The sequence below is a fragment of the Podarcis liolepis genome (genome assembly GCF_965112155.1).
Source record: "Podarcis liolepis genome assembly, chromosome: 17".
Classification (NCBI taxonomy): Eukaryota; Metazoa; Chordata; class Lepidosauria; order Squamata; family Lacertidae; genus Podarcis; species Podarcis liolepis.
Genome location: NC_139571.1, coordinates 796,342 through 815,343, shown reverse-complemented (window position 1 = coordinate 815,343; position 19,002 = coordinate 796,342). Strand labels below are relative to the sequence as shown.

The window sequence follows — 19,002 nt, the reverse complement described above, 5'->3', positions numbered from 1 at the left end:
GGAGGTAAGTTGTGGTGCGGAGCTGCTGGAGACGCCTGTCCTCTTTGTGACTACCTCTTGGGAGGTAGAATGCAGTGGCCTGCTTGGCTCTCTGAAGAGCTGCCTCTCCAGAGGAAACCATCAGATGGAAGGATTTCACAGCTGGCAGTGGGAGTGGGATCTAGCACCCAACAGTTGTGCTTCTGGGTGGAGTTTTGCAGAACTGCTGTTGTGGGGAGACTGTAACAAGTTAAGTACAGTGGTACCTCAGGTTACATACGCTTCAGGTTACAGACGCTGCTAACCCAGAAATAGTGCTTCAGGTTAAGAACTTTGCTTCAGGATGAGAACAGAAATTGTGCTCTGGCGGCGCAGCAGCAGCAGGAGGCCCCATTAGCTAAAGTGGTGCTTCAAGTTAAGAATAGTTTCAGGTTAAGTACGGACCTCCGGAACGAATTAAGTACTTAACCTGAGGTACCACTGTAGCTGCCACAACGAAATATGTGGTCATGTGGGACAATGTGCTACTGGTTGTGTGAAGGAATCATGGAGGGAAGTGCTGGAACAGGTAATGGAACTGGACTTGTGAAACAGTCCCAGTTGCTAGAAAAATGCTGTATGCTTTGGAAGATTGCTTTTCCTATGGCACCACCAAAGGCAGAGGAGTGAAAGTGGTGATGGTGCTGTAACTGCCGGACATTTAGTAGGGAATCGTTAGGCCTCGTCCTGCAAAGCTGGGCACTACTCCATTAAGCCCCATCCATTCTGAGCTTTTCTATTCTTTTCTGTACAACAATCCTAACCCAGGATTCCTATGAGGCCTCCTCTGGATCAGAGACACAACGTAGAAAGCGGGACAGCCCAAGTGAACAGTTGGGATTTCCTGCAGATGGTGACTACCGGGACCAGGACTACCGCACTGAGCAAGAGGAAGAAGAACAGAAGGCTAGCAGCATCATTATGCTGAGGATGCTGCCCCAGTCTGCCACTGAGAATGATGTACGTTAGGCAGTTGGGCTGGGAGGCACTGCTTCCTTGCAGTAACTTGTTGCTGTTGCTTCCTTGTTTCTCTAACTCTTACCTCTTCAATGCTCCCTGATGTTGGCATTGATCACTCCTTTTATTCTTTTCTGCAGATCCGAGCCCAGTTGCAGGCACATGGATTCCAGCCCCGAGAGGTGCGGCTGATGCGGAATAAAGCTTCAGGTGAGCTCCCGTTCATAGTTCTATCTTTTCCCTTCTCTTGGTATTGCCATAGTGTTTCACCTACCATGTGACACACTCCAAATTAGAGTGCAGTCTTCCAGATATGTATCTATGTGGAGCTGGTTTGCCCTGTGGCATTAGTTTTGGTCTGTGCTATGTACATTCCCCTAGTGTTTAGAACCAACCAGGCTTTTAGATGTCACCAATGGATCATTAATAGCTCCTTGTGTGCTATTGTAGTTCTGTAAACTTGGAACTCTGTAGTTCCTCTGCTGTGTGATTGGCAGAACATTGAGGCCTATTCTTGGTTCCTGTTCTTTTCCGAGGTTTGTTGCATACTATATAATTGTGAGCATCCTCAGATCTAGCAATTCAGCATTTATTTCCATAGGAAGATCTTTGGGGTTTTTTCTGCCTTTCTTGCTTGGCCTCTTTCTCTGTGGTAGGAGACAAAAACCAACAAATGGATGAAGGATGAAGACAATCCTTTTGGATATGTATGGTGTCTTCTATTTGGCCTCATTTGATCAGATATGAGGTTTGCAGTGATTCTTCTTGGATCTTTGCAGCCTAAGTTGAGCTCTTTTTAATAGTGACACTGAGGAAACAGATATGAAGGCAGGCTATACAACTTTATCCTATCAAGTTGAATGCAGCCCTTTAACCATATATGGCTTACCAGGGACATATTAAATCTGTTTGAATTTTTTCTTATTATGATGGGCAGGCATGGAGGGAGGATTTTCAACTCACCAATCAAGTATTGTGGTCAGTTTCAGTGGATCCTAAGTTATGCAGGCTTCCATTAAGGAAAGTAGTTACCAACCAATTGGGGTGGCATTGTAAAGTAAAAGGAAAGCATAAGATCCCTTAAGTCTGTTCCAAGAGAAATGGTCAGACTGTGTCCAGTCTGCGTCTTAGGACTGTTTTTTGAGTAAAGTTATAACCAAGCAGGTAAGTTTGTTCCTTCTTTCCAGGGTTACTCCCTGCATATCTCACACACTTGCAGCCTATGAGTCATAGTTGTGTACCTTTTTTTAAAAAAAGCAAGGTGTGTATGTGACTATAGTCCTCTGTATCTGCCCTCTGTTATACCAGGCTTGAAAAGGGCTGGTTGGTACTACAAGATGGAGGGTACAGAAAGGCACCCTGCTTCCATGGGCAGCCAAAGGCTGAGAGAAGCAAAGACACATTGCAACACATTACATAAATGGGAAAACCCATTTTTACAAGGGCAGAGTCTGCAAACCTTGAGAATAAAATTCCCTGGAGAGTTGTAACCTCTTGAGAGCTGTCCACAGCAGCTTGCTCTTGTGTATATTGGTTCAATTCTTTTAAAAAATCATCTGTCATATTAGAATAGGAAACCTGTTCATAGATTTCCAACATTGTGCTTAGTTACGGTATTGCTAAGGGGAAAAGTGGGGAAGAGGTTAATCACTGCCATATTAGTTGGTTGGATTCAGCACATCTTTTCTGGGTTTGTATGAACCTTCTTCCAATATAGGCACATGTTGTTACTGGTGTTTATGTAGCTCATTCTTCTTCACAACAGCTCTAAGAGATCTCTATTATTTCTGTTGTCTAAATGGGGAAATGAGGCTAAATGTCTGGCCCAAAGTCATTCAGTGAGTCTTGAGGCAGAACTGGGATTTGAACCCAAATCTTCTAAGTTCAAGTCCAACAGATTACAGCTGTGTGTATCTTGAAGATGCCATTGCTGCTGGGTCCCTTGTGCTAGTGCCCTCTGTGGTGGGTGTTTTTTGGTGCTCCTTCCAAAATAAGCAGGCACTTCACTTTTCTGAATGATAGCACAAGTGCCCTAGTGTGGTATTAAGAAGGAACCTCCTGCACAGATGCTTTGCCACAACTGTGGCATACACTTAAGGAAAAAGTGGTAGATGGCTAATGGAAAAAGATAGCGTTAGTGGAAGCAGTAGGAATAGATCTGCTTGGAGCCATCACTCTCTGTTAAACTTTTCGCCATTTGGAGGTATTATGAGTTGGCTGATAAAGGCACAGGACTGAAAGTTGTGACTTCACAGATCTGTTCCCAGCTTGGGGTGAGGGAAGGGGAGAAATACTTGGAGGTTTGAGTAGAGGTGAGTGGCAATTGTACATCAGAAACATTCCTTGCTTAGGATGATCAGAAGAGCAAGCAACTCCCTTTTTGTGGTCAGCATCTGAGTCTGCACCATCCCACTTTACACCTAGGGTGCCCTTTCTGTGCCTTTCCACTCTTCCCTGTTTCTCCCCCGCATCCTGCCCTTGCCCCAATTGGTACAGCGACAGGGATGCGTGATGTTGGCTGGATCTGTTGACTAACACACTGCGTCTGTATCTGAATGCTGTCCTCCAGGTCAGAGCCGGGGCTTCGCCTTCGTCGAGTTTAATCACTTGCAGGACGCTACACGATGGATGGAAGCCAATCAGGTTGCTTTGCTGCACTTGAAACCCACAAGTACTGCTACTGTTAATGACCAATCCAAACACCTGGTTCATATGAAAAGCCCCAGCCGCTTTCCCCATAGGAAATTACTGAAGGGAATGGGGAAGAGGAGTTAGGTCTGAATCAGATATCTCTAGTCTCAGGAATCAAACAGAGAATTTGACTTTTTGGGACCACCCAAGTCCCAAGAAGTGGGGTTCTGGTGTCTTAGAATAGGGACACAAAAAGTCAGGACTTCTGAGTGGTATTAACAACCCAGGGAGTGGGTTAGCCTCTGTATTTAATTTCCACATTGGGGAGAAGGTGGTCTAGCAAGTTGAGCAGGGGAACTAAGGATCTAGGCTATGATCCACGGTAGTGGGGGCTGGAGGAGTTCCTGGTAGTAAGGAAAGGGTTTGGGGAGTTAGGACTCCTGTGTGCTCTTTCTGCTCTGGATATATGCATGATCCTGAGTGTGATACAGGCTTCATTCTCAATGGGTTTCTGTCAGAGATGATGCTGATGCTGCGTGTGCGTTCTCTCCCAGTGCAGTCAGGGTTCAAGATAGGAAGCTTTCCTGGGAGGCCTTATCTCCTTCCTCACAGCAGTCTCTGTCTTGACAGCCCATCTGTGCAAGACCCCTTGTTTCTATCCAGCACTGTAGGATCACGGTAAAGGTGTGAAGGGCCACAAACCAAGCTTTTAGACCCCAAACTGTCTGTTTTGACCAGAGTTTCAAACTATGGTCCTGTTTCCAAGCAGCCATAAGGTTGGTGAAAATGCACCCCTAGTCCAATATGTTTGGGTTTTCCAGTGTTTATGCAGTCATGGCAATTGCCTCTGCCATAGACTCCTCCTCCTCCTCTTCCTTCTGTTCTGTTGTGTTGGCAGTGTAGCCGGGCCGTGTGTGCGCATCCCCAGTGGGAGCTGACACAGGTAGCCTTGGCATGGCTGAGATGATGCACTTTGCTCCAGATGCAGGAGGGGATAGTGCAAAAACTGGCCTAACAGGAAGATGTGGGCAGGGGGTTATTTCCAGCACAGTGTCTACAAGCGTGTGAAAGTAGTAATATGTTACTTTGTAAGATTGCAGCAGGTCAGAGGTAGCATTTGTCAGAAGATTCTAGCCTATGGGACCTTGAGTTAAAAGCTCCTAGCAAATGCTTTTAGAAATTGGTGTGGCTTAGCTCTCTAGTTCTTATAAATTTGATGCCCTCACAAGGTGTTGAGAATCACCAATTGAGGATAACTGTACTTTTCAGAGGCCACTTTAGAAAGATTTGATGAGTTGGAAGCAGTTTAGTTGTGGGCATGAGCAAAGTAGGGTAGGAAGATGAGTACTAAACCTCTGGGGATGTGGATGTAGCTTAAAACCTTATTTTTGGTCTCCCAAAGTTTTTACCTCTTGGACAGAGTTGCAACCAGAACATTGGGTGTTCCTCCAAGCATTCCCATAAATGGGAGCTGACATAAGCACAGCAGAGATCTGTGCTGAATGAGGGAGTGATCCCTAGTTAGGGGAAGGTGCCCACTGTGGGGGCACAATGGCTTTGGGGTGGGAGGAGAGGATGGAAATGCATGCTGCTAGCTTTCAGGACGGAAGCTCAAGACAGATCATTCTAGTGGCATAGAGGTTATTGTATGGCGGTGTCTCGGAGCATGGCTGCATTTTCTCTGTCTGTTTCTCCTCCTCTCCATCTTTCTTTCTCTCTCTGACACACTCTCCCTCCATCACAGTAGCCGGACGTCCCGGTGCCTTGGGTAGAGACAGGTGCCTCTGTCGGCCAGGTTAGGTGTGTGCTAGCCAAGTAGCCAAGTTCCAAACCTCTCTCGGCCTGTGCTGCCTTCCCTCCCTCACCCTCATCCATTCAGCTGAAGGGTTTGAACCTCTCCTTCTTTCTGCTGTGGCAGTGATGGGCACCTGCTCACCACTTCTGCGTTTGAGTCTCATTGCAGCATTTCTCTCCCTGCAGCACTCCCTCACAATCCTTGGCCAGAAGGTCTCCATGCACTACAGTGATCCCAAGCCCAAGATCAATGAGGACTGGCTATGCAGTAAGGTAACTGCTTTGTGGTCAGTTTGAGGGTGTCAGAGGAGTCAGATGGGGTGTGAGGGTGTTGTGTGAGCAAGGTGAAGGGTGGAGAGAAGGCTGGAGGAATTTTTTGGGGTGGGGGGTGGGGGTGGGGTTCTACTGTGCAGCAGTAATGGTTAGCTTCTTCCAGACACGGCTGCTTCAAAGGAACAGTGCAATATGGAAATCCAAACTCAGCATCCAGGAGACCCAGTTTCCTTTATCAGAGTCAATTGGAAATGAAAATCAACATGGCGCTAAGTAGGGTATCTGTGCAGGGAATGAGGTCCATGTGCTCAATGGGACTTTCTGTCCTCCTCCTGCCTGCCCCCTGCTCTGGGGGTTATCTCAACCATCCAGAGCAGATTTAGGGGCCATGGGGGTAGGAAATGTGGGGAAAGTCCTGTTGACTGGACCTCATTCTGTATGTTCAAGTTAATTCAATCCTGCCCTAAGTATTTTTGCTTATTTTGAATAGTTTTGCTTTCAAGTAAAGGTTTTAAAATGCTTTTTACAATGATTGCTTGGACTGGAAAGAAAACAAGGCACAATGAACAAAGAACAGCTTACTGGGGGCAGAGATCAAGGCACAGCAGACATGAGAAAGGACCTAGTTTCTGAGATTATGCCAAGCATTTATCAGGGTTTTTTGTTTTTTATTTTTTTCTTCACAAATCTGAGGGCCAGAAAAGCAGAGAAGGCATGCAGCAACCAAAGCAGCTTTATGGCAAGTGTTAGATGTTTTGCAGGAGGTAGCAAGACTTTGTAGGGTCAGCCTTTTCCCATCTCTGGAAGTTAAATAAAGACAGGATGTGTCTGTTCTCTCAACAGTGTGGAGTGCAGAATTTCAAGCGCAGAGAGAAGTGCTTCAAGTGTGGCGTTCCCAGATCTGGTAAAGTTTAATGGGGTGGTTGTTGTTTTTTTTACAATGATTTCTATTTTCAAATTACAAAGATATACAGTGGTGCCCCGCAAGACGAATGCCTCGCAAGACGAAAAACTCGCTAGACGAAATAGTTTTCCGTTTTGGAGGTGCTTCGCAAAACAAATTTCCTATGGGGTTGCTTCACAAGACGACAATGTCTTGCGAGTTCCTGCTGGTTTTTTCCCCTCCCCCCCTTTTCCAAGCCGCTAAGCCGCTTATCAGCTGATCCGATCAGCAGATAAGCCGCTAAAAGCCGCTAATAGCGCTAATCCGTCAATGGGCTTGCTTCGCAAGACGAAAAAACCGCTAGACGAAGAGAATCACAGAACGGATTCTTTTCGTCTTGCGAGGCACCACTGTAAGTACCAATCACATGGAAGATACATTTGACATGGCTACATACTCTCCAAAAAAGAGCAAAACCTCTCACTACATAAAAACCAATTAACTAAAGAAGTAAATAATCTCTGGACTAGGGTTGCCGTTTTTCAAACAGTGAAAATTGCCAACTACACTGCCAACATGTGTTGCCGTACATGTAGATTTTCCTGGACATTTTAGCGATTTCTGCCTAGACGCTGCTTCCGACTGCAGTATTCCAGATTTGTCTGGGAAATTCTGGACGTATGGCAGCCCTGCTCTGGTCTGATAATCACAGTAGTTCCAAGTGCTACAGTTACTGTGCCATTTCACATCAGCGGGAATATAGTCCAAGTTACAACAAACATACAGCACTTTTCAAAGTGTTAGTTCAAGTGAAGAAGGCCATGTCCACATGTAGTGAGGAGCTAAAGTTTAGCATTCTGATATGTAGCTCAGTAGCATAGTGTAGCCTGTAGCATAGTGACCTCCCCGTTGATATTATTATTTCTTCTTCTTTTTCTTTATGACCATCCCTCAACAGAAGCTGAGCAGAAGCTGCCACCTGGTAGTCGCTTGGACCAGCTGGTGGCTCTGTCAGGAAGAGAACTCAGCCAAGGCCTTCTGCCCCTCCCACAGCCATACCAAGTGTCAGCAGCCCTGTCCACTCAGCCTGTGGCACAAATGTCTGAACCTTGCGCGGAGAATGCTAATGACAGTGAGTATGGAATTGGAGAGTGACAGAAGAGCTTCAGTTACGTGGCTGCAATCGGACCTAAACCTGTTCAGTTTTATGGCTTGTTCCCAGTGAAAGTGACAAACTTTAGTATCATGATGTTGCTGAGATCACCCTGTTAGACATCCCTGACCACCTCAGCGAGCTCCAATTCCTGTGTTACAGGGCAACGGATCATGGCAGTGATGGCAGGTCTCTGATTTAGCCCTAGAATGGAATTTGATTGGTTTAAAGAGTCTGCGAGCCTGTGAGATTCATAGCCATGAGGGTGCTGCTGTGGGGAGATAAAGCCTGGTACATTTGATTTTAATGTTACAAGTTTTGGAATGTTGTGCTAAATATATTGACCACCAAAAAAAAACCCAAGTTCCGCTATCAGAGCACAGTGGTACCTCAGGTTACAGATGCTTCAGGTTACAGACTCTGCTATCCCAGAAATAGTACCTCGGGTTAAGAACTTTGCTTCAAGATGAGAACAGAAATCATGTTGCGGTGGCAACAGGAGGCCCCATTAGCTAAAGTGGTATCTCAGGTTAAGAACAGTTTCAAGTTAAGAACGGACCTCCAGAACGAGTTAAGTTCTTAACCTGAGGTGCCGCTGTAGAATCATAGAATTGGAAAGGACCCTGAGGATCATCTAGTCCAACCCCCTGCAATGAAGGAATATGCAATTGTCCCATACGGGGATCAAACCTGCAACCTTGGCAATATCAGCACCACACTGTAACCAACTGAGCTATCCAGCGAGTAGATTATGTGTTAAGAGTCAGTTGTGGCAGGATCTGTAATTAATTATTTTTGTCATAGATTTCAAAACTGCAGAGAGAACAGCTGTAACGCTATAAATGAGGAAAATGTAGACTGAGAGCTGTGCTGAGTGATGACTCCTTCTTACCTCTATGGAAGAAGACAGGCATGCATTAAAAAGGCTCACAGCACTGTGAAATCTGCTTTGAGCTCTGTCTCTAACACTATATGAGTGGCTAGAGCATAACGGTGAATCTGGCAGTGATATAGGTTGCAGCTATTGCCTGGCTGCTTCATTGCTGCTGCGTCCTCCCCAGGAATGATGCACCCGACAGTTAGTTAGATCTGAGAGGGCATTCTTTTCTGCAGCAACACTAGGAGGTAGTGGCCTCAATAGCAATGGGAAGGTGAGTGTGCAGGAAAATAAGATGTCATACAGCAAAGTGTTTTCTTTCATTGCTTCCTTAGTGTATGAAGTGGAAATAGCTGAAATTCCTTCTGCATCAGGTTACTGGTGGTAGGGCACTTCGTACCCCAGCAGGAAGCAGAGAAGAGAGATGGTGGCAGTGGTGGAGCAGCCAGTCAGTGACTGCAGCATATATGCCTTATCCTTCACAAACATGCCTATAGAATCCTAGAACTGTAGAGTTGGAAGTGTCTGGAGGCAGTTGGAGGATGGATGGCAGCTCATGAGTTGAAGTTGAATCCTGACAAGGCAGAAGTACTGTTCTTGGGGGACGGGGAGCAGGTGGGTGGGTGGGACTCCCTGGTCCTGAATGGGGTAACCTTGCCCCTGAAGGACCAGGTGCACAGCCTGGGAGTCATTTTGGACTCACAGCTGTCCATGGAGGTGCAAGTCAATTCTGTGTCCAGGGCAGCTGTCTACCAGCTCCATCTGGTACGCCGGCTGAGACCCTCTCTGCCTCTGCCTTGTCTCGCCAAAGTGGTACATGCTCTGGTTATCTCTCACTTACTGCAGTGTGCTCTACGTAGGGCTACCTTTGAAAATGACTTGGAAACTACAACTAATTCAGAATGCGGCAGCTAGACTGGTGACTGGGAGCAGCTACTGGGACCATATAGCACCAGTCCTAAAGGATCTCCTCTGGCCCCCAGTATATTTCCAAGCACAATTCAAAGTGTTGGTGCTGACCTTTAAAGCCCTGAACAGTGTTGGCCCTGTAGACCTGAAGGAGCGTCTCCACCCCCATCCCTCAGCTGGGACACTGAGGTCCTCCTCTGAGGGTCTTCTGGTGGTTCCCTCACTGGAAGGGATCTCAAGGGTCTTTAGTCCAATGCCCTGCAATGCAGAAATCACAGTTTAAAGAATCCCTGGCAGACGGCCATCCAACCTCCGTCTGAAACTGTGCTCAGTGTTCTGTGCACTTTTTCTTAATGTGCATCTATTCTCTCAGGAGCAGAAAGTGCTGATACATTTTTGTTTCGTTTTTTCTGCAACAATGAGGACCAGAAGCTTGATCTTTCCTTCCAAAAAATTGAAGGCAAAATTCTAGGGAACTTGTACAAGCTTTGTTAATCCATAATCCATTCTCAGCTGTGAAATTTCTTAAATCCTGTTGAAGGAGAGCTCTGAGGTGGTTGAAAGAGGCCAGGGTTCTGATTACCATACCATGTGTTACTCTTCACAGCAATCATCTTGCGAAACCTGAATCCTCATAGCACAATGGACTCCATTTTAAGTGCCTTGGCACCATATGCTGTTCTCTCCTCCTCAAATGTCCGTGTTATCAAAGATAAGCAGACACAACTCAACCGTGGTTTTGCGTTCATTCAGCTCTCTACCATTGTGGTGAGTGCCACAAACAGCATGTTGTAGTTCCAGTCCTGTCTTAGAAAAAGGCAGTGGGAATGGGGGGCTGTAGAGGAAAGGGATTTGTTGTTGTTTAGTCGTTTAGTCGTGTCCGACTCTTCGTGACCCCCTGGACCAGAGCACGCCAGGCACTCCTGTCTTCCACTGCCTCCCGCAGTTTGGTCAGACTCATGTTTGTAGCTTCGAGAACACTGTCCAACCATCTCGTCCTCTGTTGTCCCCTTCTCCTTGTGCCCTCCATCTTTCCCAACATCAGGGACTTTTCCAGGGAGTCTTCTCTTCTCATGAGGTAGCCAAAGTATTGGAGCCTCAGCTTCACGATCTGTCCTTCCAATGAGCACTCAGGGCTGATTTCCTTCAGAATGGATAGGTTTGATCTTCTTTCAGTCCATGGGACTCTCAAGAGTCTCCTCCAGCACCAGAATTCAAAAGCATCAATTCTTCGGCGATCAGCCTTCTTTATGGTCCAGCTGAAGAGCTTTGGTAGTTTAATTTCTCTCCCTATGCTCTCTCCCAGGAGGCAGCTCAGCTGCTGCAGATCCTTCAGGCCCTGCATCCACCACTGAACATTGATGGCAAGACGATTAATGTGGAATTTGCCAAAGGTTCCAAGCGGTGAGTATAGGAGTGTCCAGAACTGGGCCTGCTGCAGTTTCTGCTGCAGACATCCCTAATGACTCCTGTGTCTCTCTGCAGGGACATGAGTTCATCAGATGGAAACCGCATCAGTGCTGCTTCTGTAGCCAGCACTGCCATTGCAGCTGCTCAGTGGGCCATCTCGCAGGTAACGTAATGAACAAGGAACAATGGGACAAGGAGAGTGATAATGGCTCCCGAGAACTGCTCTCGGTAGCAGGAATGTCTTTGGCTTATCCTCATTAGCTATTGGGCCATATTGACTTAGTATAGGAGTGGGGAAATGTTAGTCATAGACCAACCTGCTGGGAGCTGCATGCTTCACACACATAAGTGCGCGCGCACACGGAGGATACAGACATGTGCACCCAGCTGACTCTGCCATTCCGATCAGTCATCTGACGTGGGGCTGATTTGCATCCCCATTGTGGTGCTCCACTGGATAGAGAAGGTTTATATCTTTCCGCCTAAACCAGCACCACAATGGGAGTTAAAATGACTACATCTCTACTTGACTCTGAACACATTTTTACTCTCCTAGCAGTTCTGCTGCCCCCAGAAAGTATAGTTAGAGGAGTATGTTGTATCTAATATATGCAGAAATATTTTTTGGAATATGCTAAAAATGTATAATTAAATACATTAAGCATAGAAAAGCCCTCTAAAAGGAATTGTTCTAGGTGGGGAAAGAATCTTTGCATGGACATTTTAGTGAAACCTTTTCCTGATAGGCCAAAGTACATACCCTTGCATCTCCTTTTATAACAAATTCTTTGACCAGTTTCCTGTTTGATTTTTCCAATAGGCATCACAGGGTGGTGAGGCAACCTGGGCAGCTCAAGATGAGCAGACAGTTGATTATGGCTATTACCAGCAGGATGAAGCCTATGGGTCTCAGGGTTTGGAAGCCACAATGTACACACAAGCATATTTGAAAGGGTCCCAGCTGCAGAGCGGCACATCTGGGACACCAGCTGTGGGGAAGGCTGACAAGATCCACAGTGAAAGTTCAGTGGCAGGTAAGAGGCCTGGTCTCCTCTTTCCACCTTACCTGAAGTCTTTTTCTGCCTCCTGACTGACTGTGCTCTCTCTGTCTTCTTGTCTCTTCTTCTCTCACGAAGTAGTGGAGGCATCACTGGAGCCTGGTGTGCCAGGCATAGACCCTGTGCCTGTCCTACCCACTTTCCCCCGTACCAGCCAGACCTCAGCTGTGCCAGTCACATACCAGCCAACTGGCAGCACTGAAGGGTCAAGTTCTGCCCAGGGAAATGCTGCTGCTGCTGCTCCGGTACAGTTGGAACGGAACTTTGTGTGTGTGTGTGTGTGTGTGTGTGTGTGTGTGTGTGAGAGAGAGAGAGAGAGAGAGAGAGAGAGAGAGTTGCAATGCTCTGTACCTCCCAACCTGCCTTTTTGTGTTCTCTCTCACAGTCTCAGTCATATACTATCGTCTCACCAGCTGTACTGAAGCCTGACATGCCTAGTACTGCTCAGCCCCCCAACGCAGGCATCTCCACCAGCACTTCCAGTTTGCCTGTTACCAGCCCTGTAGGGCAAGAGCCTTACACTCAGTACCGTGAGTGCTGGATTCTGTAGGGAACAGAGGGTGGGAAGGGAGGATGTGGCCAGTGTGAGGGGTCTGGGAGTGACTGGGGATTGATGTGACTAGCTGGGGTCTGGGAGCCTTTTATTCCTAGTTCAGGAGGAAGGGAACAGGGCCAAGATCAGGTGCTCTTCTGGTTTGATGTGCTGTTATTTAGTTCATTTCCTGTTTTTCTGTGCCCAATTCCAGCTGTCCCAGATGTATCCACCTATCAGTATGATGAAAGTTCTGGCTACTATTATGACCCCCTGACTGGCCTTTACTATGACCCTAATTCCCAGGTGAGTTGAACCTCTCTTTGGGCCCACTTTGCTCCTTTCTGGGCATGGCCAAGAGCTGAGAAGTGATAGCTGAAAGGTAGATGCTGAAATACCTGCTTCTCCACCATGAGATGACTGTGCTCCCAACTTGATATGGTACACTGTCTTGGCACAAGATGCAGCACAGACTCATGTGTGATTGTCTCTTTCTAGTACTACTACAATGCCCAGACGCAGCAGTACCTGTATTGGGAAGGTGAGAGACGTACTTACGTCCCAGCCTCAGACCAAGCCTCTGACAGCCACAAGGATGGCAGTGGACCAGGGGGTGGCAGTGGCAAGGAGGGTAAAGAGAAGAAGGAGAAACATAAAACAAAAACAGCTCAGCAGGTGAGAACCACGATTTCCCCACATCCCCTTTCTGTACCTGCTGCTCCTTATCTTAAACTTTTGCCTGCCCCCTACTTGCCCATAACTTGAAAAGCCCTTTGGTCTGCTTCCAGGGCTCTAGGTCTTGGGTCATGTAGTTACAGTGATGCCTCAGCCTCTCAGGAAGCTTAGCCTCCTTTCTCTGGAGTGGCCAAAGGGGGAATGCCTGCATAGGGAAGGCCTTATTCGGGTATTCTGGTGAAGATGTTGAAAAACAGTTGGATGGCATGGGGTTGTATTGCTGGAGAATAACTGGAAGTAGTTGCTGGAGGAGCATTCCTTCTTGTAGGGACTGGAAGAGAAAGAGAATAGCTAATTTTGGAACCTCCAGGGCCATTTTAAGTGAAAAAATAGCTGTTTTTCAGCCCTGTTGCACAGTTCCAGTAAGTTGTTGTTTTTGAGAAACACCTATTTTCAGCCTGGACTAAGAACTCTTTTGTTCCTCCTCCCCCACCCCCTCTCCTGGATTATTCCCCACTTTTGTGTTATCTTCTGCAGATTGCAAAAGATATGGAGCGCTGGGCCCGTAGCCTCAACAAGCAGAAGGAGAACTTCAAGAACAGCTTCCAGCCAGTTTCCTCTATACGAGAGGATGAGAGGCGGGAATCGGCCACAGCTGATGCTGGCTATGCTATCCTCGAGAAAAAGGTAACATCTTGGGTCTCCTCATCCATTACCAGGAGCAGATTAGTACTAAATTACCTACTGCAGCTAATTCCTGAAGCCTAAACAAAACTGAATGACCTGAGGGTGTGAGGGCAGGTTGTTCAGCCTTGTGGCATCATCTGTTTCAGTGTGTCTGCAGTGCAGTAGTGGCCTAGATGCTGCTAAGACAGAGTCCTACATCTCCCACCTTCTCTTGCTCTGCTCAGATCTCTTGTCTGTGAGACCGAACAGTGTCAAGTGCTAATCTTTCTCTCCTGCTAATGTGAGAAGTTCTTGCCAAGAGTATTGTTTCAGCAGTGAGCACATCCGTGAAGCCGTGATTTTCAAAGGGCAAGATGGGTCTCTTTCAAGAAAGCAAGCTTCTGTCTTGCCTATGCTAATTAGAGTGTTGGCCTAAATTAAGGCCAAGTGGCCCTGTAAGGAGAACCACCTGTGTTTGATCTCTTCCCAGGGCTGTGGGTCATCCAGGGGCTGGCTGGATGAGTGAGCAGAAAGAAAGCATGCTGTTCATTTGGGGAAAGAATGTGAGAACTTCTGTTAGAGTTAACGCTTCTTTTTTTCCTTTTCTGGGAATCCTCAGGGGGCTTTGGCTGAGAGGCAGCACAGTGGCATGGACCTGTCCAAGCTGGCTGGTGATGATAGACTGGTAAGCCTTTCCCTTTCCACTTAATCCCCAGTTCAGGTCTTCTGGGTCTTATAGAATAATGGGTGCTGGTGCAGGGACTCTCTGCTCTTGTCTCCTTTTAATGGTGAGGGAATAGGTGAGATGCACAATATGAACATGGGGAAGTCTTCCACATAAAGCCCTCTGAAGTGGGGGCTTCCTCCAAGGCAGTCGAGCTGTACGGTGCACCGACTCTCCGCTGTGAGCCCATGGTGGTCTGGGTAGAGTAGGCTGATGGGTAGAGTAGGTGAGGGAAAGGAGACAAAGGTAAGTGGCCTGTGGGGTCCTTCTGAATCTGATTCCAGCCGAGATATATTCCGTCTTGTGACCTTGCTTAACTTGGCAGAGTCCCCCACGAGGATTAGTGGCTGCTTACAGCGGGGAGAGTGACAGTGAGGAGGAGCAGGAGAAGGCTGCTGACCGGGAAGAGAAACTGACAGATTGGCACAAGCTGGCTTGCTTGCTTTGTCGGAGGCAGTTTCCCAGCAAGGAGGCACTTATTCGTCACCAGCAGCTCTCAGGATTACACAAGGTATGTAGCTGACAGAAGAAAGAATTGGAGATCTTGATTTCAACCAAACTATGGGGAGCTCTGTTAAGTTCTATAACAAGGGTGTCTCTGGATCTTAGATTAAGACTTATACAACAAAAAATAAGCTTTAGAACTTACTGGACTCCAGTTCGCTTGTTTATGAAAGGACTATCTAAGGTATTAGCTGCTGGAGATGGAACAGAGATAATGCTGCCCTAAACATACGTTTGTACAATGTCCAATATTGAACATATTTTGGCAGAAGGTAATACAGGTGAAACTCGAAAAATTAGAATATCGTGGCAAAGTTCATTTATTTCAGTAATTCAACTTAAAAGGTGAAACTAATATATGAGATATATGTTATAATTGTGATGATCATGGCGTACAGTTGATGAAAACCCCAAATTAACAATCACAGAAAATTTGAATATTGTGAAAAGGTGCAGTAGCTATTCAATCCATAACACCCTCAATGGGTTCCTGAGCCTTTAAATGGTCTCTCAGTCTGGTTCAGTAGGAAGCACAATCATGGGGAAGGCTGCTGACCTGACAGTTGTGCAGAAAGCCATCAATGAGACCCTCCATAAGGAGGGAAAGCCTCAAAATAATAATAATAATAATAATAATAATAATAATAATAATAATAATTATTATTATTATTATTATTATTATTATTATTATTATTATTATTATTTATCATTTATACCCCGCCCATCTGGCTGGGCTTCTCCAGCCACTCTGGGCGGCTTCCAAAAGAATATTAAAATACTATAATACACCAAACATTAAAAGCTTCCCGAAACAGGGCTGCCTTCAGATGTCTTCTAAAAGCCTGGTAGTTGTTGTTCTCTTTGACATCTGGTGGGAGGGCGTTCCACAGGGCGGGCGCCACTACTGAGAAGGCCCTCTGCCTGGTTCCCTGTAACTTGGCTTCTCACAGTGAGGGAACCGCCAGAAGGCCCTCGGTGCTGGACCTCAGTGTCCGGGTAGAACGATGGAGGTGGAGACGCTCCTTCAGATATACTGGACCAAGGCCGTTTAGGGCTTTAAAGGTCAGCACCAACACTTTGAATTGTGCTCGGAAACGTACTGGGAGCCAATGTAGGTCTTTCAAGACCGGTGTTATGTGGTCTCTGTGGCCGCTCCCAGTCACCAGTCTAGCTGCCGCGTTCTGGATTAGTTGTAGTTTCCGGGTCACCTTCAAAGGTAGCCCCACGTAGAGCGCATTGCAGTAATCCAAGCTGGGGGGTAACCAGAGCATGCACCACTCTGGCGAGGCAGTCCGCGGGCAGATAGGGTCTCAGCCTGCGTACCAGATGGAGCTGGTAAACAGCTGCCCTGGATACAGATTTGACCTGTGCCTCCATGGACAGCTGTGAGTCCAAAATGACTCCCAGGCTGCGCACCTGGTCCTTCAGGGGCACAGTTACCCCATTCAGGACCAGGGAATCCTCCACACCTGCCCGCCTCCTGTCCCCCAAAAACAGTACTTCTGTCTTGTCAGGATTCAACCTCAATCTGTTAGCCGCCATCCAACCTCCAACCGCCTCCAGGCAGTCACACAGGACCTTCACTGCCTTCACTGGTTCTGATTTGAAAGAGAGGTAGAGCTGGGTATCATCCGCATACTGATGAACACCCAGCCCAAATCCCCTGATGATCTCTCCCAGAGGCTTCATGTAGATGTTGAAAAGCATGGGGGAGAGGACAGAACCCTGAGGCACCCCACAAGTGAGGGCCCAGGGGTCTGAACACTCATCCCCCACCACCACTTTCTGAACACGGCCCAGGAGAAAGGAGCGGAACCACTGTATAACAGTGCCCCCAGCTCCCAGCCCCTCAAGACGGTCCAGAAGGATGCTATGGTCGATGGTATCAAACGCCGCTGACAGATCCAGCAGAACTAGGAAACAGCTCTCAACTTTGTCCCTAGCTCGCCAGAGATCATCAACCAGTGCGACCAAGGCAGTTTCAGTCCCATGATGAGGCCTGAATCCCGACTGGAAGGGATCCAAATGGTCCGCTTCTTCCAGGCGTGCCTGGAGTTGTTCAGCAACCACTCGCTCAATCACCTTGCCTAAGAATGGAAGATTTGAGACTGGGCGATAGTTGGCCATCGTGGCCGCATCTAAAGATGGTTTTTTAAGAAGCGGTTTAATAACCGACTCTTTCAGCGGGTCTGGGAAGGCTCCCTCACGGAGGGAAGCATTCACCACCCCACGAAGCCCATCACCCAGTCCTTTCGGGCTAGCTTTTACAAGCCAGGATGGGCAAGGATCCAGGAGACAAGTGGTTGGTTTCACTCGTCCAAGCAGCCTGTCCACATCCTCGGGGGTAACAGATTGGAATTGATCCCACACAACTTGACTAGACAGGACTCTAGCACTCTCCCGCCCCGGCCCTGCTCCCACGGTGGAGTCTACCTCTTCTCGAATCTGAGCGACTATCTGCAAAAAACTTTGCAAAGTCATTGCAGGAGATCATGTTGCCCCAACTGGGCCCTGATGGAGCAGGTGGTTCCGCTAAATTGCGAACCACCTGAAAGAGTCTCCTGCTGCTGTTTTCCGCAGATGCAATAGAGGCGGTGAAGAAAGTCTTCTTCACCGTCGCTATCGCCACTTGGTAGGCTCGACATTGAGCTCTAACCCGTGTCCGGTCAGATTCAGAATGGGTTATCCGCCACCGGCGCTCTAGCTGTCTCAATGATTGTTTCATTGCCCTCAGATCCGTGGAAAACCACGGGGCTGTCTGGGCTCCATGCAATCGGAGAGGGCGCTTTGGAGCCAAACAGTCAATAGCCCTGGTTAACTCCACATTCCAGCGGGCCACCAGGGAATCAGCTGAAAGGCCATCAACATGGGATAAAACATCCCCTACCGGTCTCTGGAAACCATTTGGATCCATTAAATGGCGGGGGCGGACCATCCAAATCGGTCCCACCTCCCTGCAGAGGGGAAGGGTCGCGGAGAAGTCCAGTTGCACCAGGAAGTGATCTGACCATGGCACTTCTTTGGTTTCGCTTTTACTTAATGTCAGATCACCAACATCCACGGAGGTGAACACCAGGTCCAAGGCATGTCCGCGGCTATGAGTTGGGCCAGACTTATTCAGGGACAGCCCCCTGGAGGCCATGCTTTCCACGAAGTCCCGAGCGGCCCCTTGTAAGGTCGTGTCGGCATGGATGTTAAAATCCCCTAGGACAACCAAACTAGGTGTCTCCAGGAGGACATCCGCCACAACCTGAAGCAGCTCGGGCAGGGAATCCTTGGTGCAGCGGGGAGGTCGGTACACCAATAGGAATCCTGTACTGCCCCTATTGCCCAACTTCCAGAACATGCACTCAGAGAACTGGGTCTTTCCAATAGAACGCCCGGTGCAAACTAATGACTTCCTAAAAATCACTGCAACCCCCCCTCCCCGCCCACAAGGCCTGGGTTGCTGTGCGTAAGAGAAACCTGGTGGACATGCAGCGGCAAGGACAGGCCCATCTGCTTCATCCTACCAGGTCTCTGTCACACATGCCAGGTCAAAGCCTCCATCCACAATCAGGTCGTGGATGGCAGTGGTTTTATTCATCATTGACCTGGCATTGCACAGCAACACTTTCAGGTCATGTGGGTTTCCCTTGTTGATTCCGGTATCCTTCCAGTCAGGACCAGACCTGGAGGCAGGGATAGTCCTCAGACAACGACTAAGCCTGCTTCCTCGGTAATGACATGGTCTGGTCTTAGCGTAACTCCTCCTCCTACCCATGATCACTGAGATCGGTTGTCCGAGTGCATCCCCCCCCCCCCCCCCGTGGAACCTGCCCCAGCCATTTTGTTTGCTGGGACCCACTCCCAGGCAGCCCTGACCCCTCCCCTTAAAATCAAATTAAAGCCTATACAAAAAACAAACTAACAGAACAATAAAACTATAAAAACAAAAA

General features: G+C 47.8%; 1 protein-coding gene across 10 annotated transcripts in view; it reads left to right on the top strand.

The window, feature by feature from the left end:
- RBM10 (RNA binding motif protein 10) overlaps window positions 1-19,002 on the top strand; it is a 49,618-nt gene that overhangs the window by 25,958 nt on the left and 4,658 nt on the right. For 2 of the 10 annotated variants that reach the window (XM_083482489.1, XM_083482490.1), the window contains exons 3-19: window positions 641-978; window positions 1,116-1,185; window positions 3,545-3,618; window positions 5,587-5,673; window positions 6,517-6,577; window positions 7,515-7,688; window positions 10,103-10,263; window positions 10,802-10,899; window positions 10,981-11,068; window positions 11,726-11,939; window positions 12,045-12,208; window positions 12,349-12,493; window positions 12,710-12,801; window positions 12,994-13,170; window positions 13,708-13,857; window positions 14,456-14,521; window positions 14,886-15,071. In XM_083482489.1, coding sequence (XP_083338615.1) covers window positions 940-978; window positions 1,116-1,185; window positions 3,545-3,618; window positions 5,587-5,673; window positions 6,517-6,577; window positions 7,515-7,688; window positions 10,103-10,263; window positions 10,802-10,899; window positions 10,981-11,068; window positions 11,726-11,939; window positions 12,045-12,208; window positions 12,349-12,493; window positions 12,710-12,801; window positions 12,994-13,170; window positions 13,708-13,857; window positions 14,456-14,521; window positions 14,886-15,071 — 2,046 coding nt within the window. In that variant the 5' untranslated portion in view covers window positions 641-939. The other 8 variants (XM_083482488.1, XM_083482486.1, XM_083482487.1 and 5 more) reach the window with 5 other exon arrangements.